Raw genomic sequence first — 7,500 nt, forward strand, 5'->3', positions numbered from 1 at the left:
CCAACCCCCGGTAACTATAGCAACCCCCCAACCCCCGGTAACTATGACAACCCCCCCAACCCCCGGTAACTATGGTAACACCACACCTCCTTATCCCTTCATCGCTCCATCTCTCTCTCCCTCTTTCCCTCTCTCTCTCTCTCCCTCTTTCCCTCTCTCTCTCTCATCCCTCTCTCTTCCCTCCCTCTCTCTCTTGCTCTCTCTCTCTCTCTCTCTCTCATCCCTCTGTCTCTCTCTCTCTCTCTCCCTCTTTCCCTCTCTCTCTCTCTCATCCCTCTCTCTTCCCTCTCTCTCTCTCTTGCTCTCTCTCCTCTCTCAATTCAATTCAATTCAACAGGCTTTATTGGCATGACGTTTTACAAGTGTTGCCAAAGCACAATCACAGATATGACGAACAACAACATAACAACATAATATCAATGACATGAAAAAATAAATATAAATAATATAAATAAAATAAAATAAAGCAGGTGGTGCAGAGAATAAAACATGGCATACTGTATGTATGTCCTACTGGTTGTCCCTTTTCTTGTGACAGGAATTGACATATTTTGCAGCCAAAACTGCACATTCTTTCTGTTCCCCCAGAAGGGCTGGTAATCTTTCCCTTTCTGTCATATTTCGGAATTCTGGGAAATTTGTTTCAAATTTTGGGAAGAACTCCTCTCTAATATTTGTGTAGTTTTTACATTGTGTTAAAAAGTGTAACTCTGTCTCTATAGCTCCGTCATCACAGTGACAGCACAGCCTCTCCTCTCTGGGCAGCCAGGTTTGTCTGTGTCTGCCCTTCTCTATTGCCAGACTATGATCGCTCAGTCTGTACATTGTCAAAGTCTTTCTCAGGTTTTTATCAGTTACTGTGGTTAGGTAGTCTGCCACAGTATACTGTCTGTTTAGAGCCAAATATGTTTCTAGTTTGTGTTGTGATTGTGTGAGTTCGTTCCAATATGTGATGTATTTATCTTTTTCTTTAGTTATAATTTGGTTAGGTCTAATCTTCTGAGTGATAGTGTAGCTGCACTGAGGCTGTCTGGGGTTTGTGATGTCAGAAGGTGAGAGGTCAGCTAGTTTCAGAACCAGCTGACTGAGGGGGCTCCTTTGGATGTTCAACTCTTGGCAGGCAAGGGCTTTATAATGGTAACAGGCAGGGTCACTCTTTTTAATATGGCTCCAGAATTTAATAGATCTTTTCTGTATATTTAGCAGTAAAGGATATTGGCCTAATTCAGCCCTGCATGCAGAGTTTGGGCATTTTCTTTGTACCCTGATAATAGTTTTGCAGAACTCTGCATGCAGGATCTCAACTGGGTTTTTGTCCCATTTTGCCCAATCACTTTGTAATAAGGGACCCCATACCTCACTGCCATACAATGCAATTGATTCTATATTCCTCTCTCTCTCTCTCATCCCTCTGTCTCTCTCTCTCTCTCTATCCCTCATCCCTCTGTCTCTCTGTCTCTCTCTCTCTATCCCTCATCCCTCTCTCATCCCTCTCTCTCTCTCTCATCCATATCTCAATTAAAATGTTTCAATTTCAAAGGGCTTTATTGGCATGGGAAACATACATTTACATTGCCAAAGCATGTGATGTGTGAAGATAATCAATAAGATTATTAGAGAAGATCTTTCTCTCTCCCATCCCTCTCTCTCTCTCTCATCCCTCTCTATCTCTCTCCTTCAGGTGGAATGAGAGGTTGTCATATGACCTGTATCTGACAGACCTCCCTCCCTCTCTCTCTCATCCCTCTCTCTCATCCCTCTCTCTCTCATCCCTCTCCCTCCCTCATCCCTCTCTCTCATCCCTCTCTCTCTCTCATCCCTCTCCCTCACTCATCCCTCTCTCTCATCCCTCTCTCTCTCTCTCTCTCTCCTCAGGTGGAATGAGTGGTTGTCATATGACCTGTACCTGACAGACCTCCCTCTCTCTCTCTCTCATCCCTCTCTTGCTCTCCCTCATCCCTCTCTCTCATCCCTCTCTCTCTCTCCTCAGGTGGAATGAGTGGTTGTCATATGACCTGTATCTGACAGACCTCCCTCTCTCTCTCATCCCTCTCTCTCTCTCTCCTCTCTCTCTCCCTCTCTCTCATCCCTCTCTCTCTCTCCTCAGGTGGAATGAGTGGTTGTCATATGACCTGTACCTGACAGACCTCCCTCCCTCTCTCTCTCATCCCTCTCTCTCATCCCTCTCTCTCTCATCCCTCTCTCGCTCTCCCTCATCCCTCTCTCTCATCCCCCTCTCTCTCTCTCCTCAGGTGGAATGAGTGGTTGTCATATGACCTGTATCTGACAGACCTCCCTCTCTCTCTCATCCCTCTCTCTCTCTCTCCTCTCTCTCGCTCTCTCTCTCTCTCTCTCATCCCTCTCTCTCTCTCATCCCTCTCTCTCTCTCCTCAGGTGGAATGAGTGGTTGTCATATGACCTGTACCTGACAGACCTCTCTCTCTCTCTCATCCCTCTCATCCCTCTCTCTCTCTCATCCCTCTCTCTCTCCTCAGGTGGAATGAGTGGTTGTCATATGACCTGTACCTGACAGATCTCCCTCTCTCTCTCTCATCCCTCTCTCTCTCATCCTTCTCTCTCTCATCCCTCTCTCTCTCTCCTCAGGTGGAATGAGTGGTTGTCATATGACCTGTATCTGACAGACCTCCCGCGCTCCGCCCGCCTCTGTCTGTCCATCTGCTCTGTCAAGGGGAGGAAGGGCGCCAAGGAGGTACGCTGTGTGTGTGTGTGTATGTGTGTCAACGGATGACATAATAACGTCCCTAATCTCATGTCATAGAGGACGCTAGAAAAACAGTTTTGTTAACACTTGGAGCGTCCCCTCGCAAAACACGACTCAGTAATTGGAGGAGAAACCCTTGTTGGGCAGCACAGCGGTCAGACGTTTCTTGTAGTTGGTCACCAGGTTGGTTCACATCTCAGGAGGGATGTTGGTCCACTCCTCTTTGCAGATCCTCTCCAAATCCTTAAGGTTTGGAGGTTGTCTCTTGGCGACCCGAAGCTTCAGATCCCTCCACAGATCTTCTATGGGATTATGGTCTGGAGACTGACTAGGCCTCTCCATGAGCCTAATGTGCTCCTTCTTCAGCCACAATGACAGGCTGTGTACTGACGCACAGAGATCGCTGGATGCCGTTGCTTCTACTTTAGTCGCAACCTGAACCCTATAACCCTAACTGAAACTCTGAAACTTGCAGCATCGCAATCAATGGTTCATCTTATAGTTTCAACATTCAGCTCTTGTACAACATCACGTGGGTACAGATAACACAGAGCATAACTCTTTCACTTCAGCCTTGGAGAGAAGGGAGGAAGAGTTACTCTTTATCTAGCACCTGCGGTTTTTAATCACATACCATTCTTGTTATTCATACAGTCTTCAGTGGACATGATTATTGTATTAAAGACATTTTTCTCACAGGAGGTCATGGCTAAGGTCCAAGTGTGTCACAAGAAAAATGACAACATTACTACTTTTTTTTTTTTTAAATGCATATGTTCCTATGTGCATAGAGAGACTTTCACATGCTAGAAAGTTTCTTCATTCAAAAAGAAAGTTGATATCGGCACATATTTCTGTAATCTGAAAATTTTGTCTTTCTGATCCCTGTGTGTGTGTGTGTGTGTGTCTCTGATCCCTGTGTGTGTGTGTGTGTGTGTGTGTGTGTGTCTGGTCCCTGTGTGTGTGTGTGTGTGTCTCTGGTCCCTGTGTGTGTGTGTGTGTGTGTGTCTGGTCCCTGTGTGTGTGTGTGTGTGTGTGTGTGTGTGTGTGTGTGTGTAGGAGCACTGCCCCCTGGCCTGGGGGAACGTGAACCTGTTTGACTACAGAGACCAGCTGGTCTGTGGGAAGGTGGCGCTGAGCCTCTGGCCCGTTCCCCACGGCAACGAGGACCTGCTCAACCCAATAGGAGTGGCCGGCTCCAACCCCAACAAGGTAAGGGGGAGGGGCCAACCCCAACAAGGTAAGGGGGCGGGGCCAACCCCAATAAGGTAAGGGGGAGGGGCCAACCCTAACAAGGTAAGGGGGCGGGGCCAACTCCAACAAGGTAAGGGGGCGGGGCCAACCCCAACAAGGTAAGGGGGCGTGGCCAACCCTAATAAGGTAAGGGGAGGGGCCAACACTAATAAGGTAAGGGGAGGGGCCAACACTAATAAGGGGAGGGGAGGGGCCAACCCTAATAAGATAAGGGGGCGTGGCCAACCCTAACAAGGTAAGGGGGCGGGGCCAACTCCAACAAGGTAAGGGGGTGTGGCCAACCCTTGTTGCCTAGTGGCCAACCCAAGTAGTTTTAACCCTAGTAAAAGGGAACATGTTTAGAAAGTGTTTTTGTCTTTTTTCATGAAAAGTAGTGTATATTTAGTGATTTATTCATACTGTAGTAGAAGATAACTACATTAAACATTATTTAGTGATCGTATAACTATTGTTTGTTATATCGGGTGGATACTTCAAAACTTCAAGTTGCGTATTATGAAACAAAAACGACCTCCCTCTCTACCTCTCTCTCTCTTCCTCTCTCCCTCCCCCTCCCCCCTCCCCTCCACCCCCCTCCCTCCCCCCCCTCCCCCTCCCCCCCCCCCCCCTCTCAGGAGACGCCCTGTGTGGAGTTGGAGTTCTCGTGGTTCAGTCAGACGGTGATGTTCCCTGACGACCAGCAGATCGAGGAGCATGCCAACTACACCATCTCCAGAGAGCTGGGCTACAACTACACCCTGGGCCTGGTACACACACACACACACACACACACACACACACTAACCCAACTACACCCTGGGCCTGGTACACACACACACACACACACACACACACACACTAACCCAACTACACCCTGGGGCTGGTACCACACACACACACACACACACACACACACACACACACACACACACACACACAGCCTGGGCCTGGTACACTACTAAATCTTTAATTACACATTTGGTCAGGATTCTTAATAGGACTAGATGTTAAAATCCCTAAATAATTAGCACAACAATTGACTGAGTGGAGTTGGAGATGTCCTCTTGGGTGGAGTGGAATTTGGCAATGATCACGTGGTGCCACCAGTACGACACATCTTCAGTTGTGGTCGCCGACCTCATTGGGTGTTTCGGCCATTTATCACAAGACACCCTCTGCCGAGGTTGGCCCACCACAGGCTGATCAGGCCTGGGTGTGTGTCGCACGGTGGCACCACGTGGTCATTTGGGAGCCCATGTTGGGTCCCTACGTTTCAGCCACAGCCAGTGACTGCTCCGTTCTGCTGCAGTGGACAGTTCTTTAATTGCCTTCCGTTGGGCCTGTCCTCTGATCCCTACTGCCCTCAGGAGCCTTGTGGTGGAGCTGGCTACAAAGCCTCTGCAGCCCACCTCCACTGGCCACACCTTCACGTTCCAGCCCCGCCCCTCTGCTTCGACTGCTAAGTTGGCATACCGCAGCCTCTTCCGTTCGAATGCCTCATCGATGGCCTCCTCCCATGGGACCGTCAGTTCTACGATGAAGACACGCTGGCAGGACTTGGACCAGAGGACTAGGTCTGGGCGCAGGTTGGTCGCTGCAATTTCGGGTGGGAAGGTGAGCCTCTGGCTGAGGTCTACCCGCATTTCCCAATCCCGGGCTGCGTTCAGTGGGCCTGAGTCTGGAGGTGATGGCTTGGTCCGCTGTTTCTCCCCTTCCCGGATGAAGATTGTTTTCCGTGGAAAGGTAGTCTGGGCATTTAGAGGCATGGCGTTGGTGGTTACCCTCTTGTGCTCAAGTTCGGCAGCCAAGCACTTTAGCACTTGGTTGTGGCGCCAGGTGTATCTTCCTTGAGTTAGACTGGTCTTGCAACCCACCAAGATGTGTTTGAGGCTTGCTGGGGCTGCACACTGGAGACAGGCTGGGTCCTCTCCATACCAGAGATGTAGGTTGGTAGGAGAGGGCAGGACATCATATGTGGCTCTGATGATGAAACTTAGCCTATTAGACTCCATGCTCCACAGCTCGTTCCATGTGATTTTCCTCCTCTCCACGCTCTCCCACCTCATCCAGCGGCCTTGCTGGGCTTGGGAGACTGCCTTGGCGCACCTGGCTGCTTCCTCCTGGTGGCGCACCTCCTCAACCACCATCTTCCGCCGTTCGGTTGGAGTAGCCTTTTGCCATGTGGGTGTTGTTGTTTCCAAACCAAGGCCCCCTCTGCCATGTTGGACATGCCCCACTATATCCCGGTGTCTGAGGGCGGTCTTTGCCACCGCAACTGCTGCAGATGGCTTCCATTTCCTCCCCGTTGCTAGGATCGGAGCAGCACCTCTGACGAATGGATCCCGGGATTCTGTGAGAGTCATTTCCAGCCTTGATTTGGCACATTTGTACTCCTCCACCAGGCTTGAGATTGGTAGGGAGAGGGCTCCGTTGCCATACAGGCCTATGCTGCTAAGGCCTCTCGGCAGTCCAAGCCACTTCCTCACTTGTGCATTCACCAGTCTCTCCAGCCGGTTGGCATGGGATAGTGTGACCTCGTAGATGGAAATTGGCCACATGAGACGGGGCAGCAGCCCAAACTGAAAGCACCACAGCTTCAGCTTCCCAGGGAGAGCAGTGTTGTTGATCTGCTTGAGGCCACTGATTGTATCCTGCCTGAGTTGTTCCACCTGCTTCGAGTCTTTGAGTTCTGCGCTATACCAGCGGCCAAGGCTTTTGATAGGCTTCTCCAGAACTGTTGGTATTGGCTCGTTGTTGACGTGGAACCTCTCATTGGCGAGCTTGCCTTTGACAATGGAGATACTGCGGGACTTGCTGGGTTTAATCTCCATTCGTGCCCATTTGATGTTTCCCTGGAGTTTATCCAGCAGGCGTTTGGTGCATGCGTTTGTTGTTGTTATTGTCGTCATGTCATCCATGTACGCCCTGATTGGAGGAAGACGCAGCCCGCTCTTCAACCGTTCCCCTCCAACGACCCATCGGGATGCTCGAATAATGAGCTCCATTGCCATGGTAAACGCCAGTGGAGAGATGGTGCAGCCCGCCATTATGCCTATCTCGAGGTGCTGCCATGCAGTTGTACTGGCGTGTGCTGTAACACAAAACTGGAGGTCCTGGAAGTAGGCTTTGACCAGCCTTGTGATGCCCTCTGGGACTTGGAAGAAGTTGAACGCTGTCCACAAAATCTCATGAGGCACTGACCCGAAGGCATTGGCAAGATCTAAGAAAACCACATGCAGGTCTTTCTTCTCCTTCTTGGCCGTTTGTACCTGGTGCCAGATAACATTTGTGTGTTCCAGGCATCCTGAGAATCCACTTATCCCTGCCTTCTGCACTGAGGTGTCGACAAAGTTGTTCTTCTGCAAGAATACTGAGAGCCTCTGGGCCACAACACTGAAGAAAATCTTTCCTTCCACATTCAGTAGACTGATCTGGCGGAACTGGTCGATGGTTGAGGAATTCTTCTCTTTGGGAATCAGGATCCCTCCTGCCCTTCGCCATGCCTTTGGTATGATTCCCTTTTCCCATGCCACTTTCATTAGCTT

The 7,500-nt window shown here is 49.9% G+C and overlaps 1 protein-coding gene across 1 annotated transcript in view; it reads left to right on the forward strand.

The window, feature by feature from the left end:
* LOC308169533 (phosphatidylinositol 4,5-bisphosphate 3-kinase catalytic subunit alpha isoform-like) overlaps positions 1–7,500 on the forward strand; it is a gene marked incomplete at both ends in the record, with an annotated part of 27,757 nt that overhangs the window by 6,196 nt on the left and 14,061 nt on the right. The window contains 3 exons of the mRNA XM_080544217.1: positions 2,605–2,710; positions 3,782–3,934; positions 4,591–4,722. Coding sequence (XP_080400343.1) covers positions 2,605–2,710; positions 3,782–3,934; positions 4,591–4,722 — 391 coding nt within the window. The remainder of the gene's footprint in view (positions 1–2,604; positions 2,711–3,781; positions 3,935–4,590; positions 4,723–7,500) is intronic.

Source organism: Nansenia antarctica (assembly GCF_963989245.1).
Source record: "Nansenia antarctica genome assembly, chromosome: 13".
Taxonomy (NCBI): Eukaryota; Metazoa; Chordata; class Actinopteri; order Argentiniformes; family Microstomatidae; genus Nansenia; species Nansenia antarctica.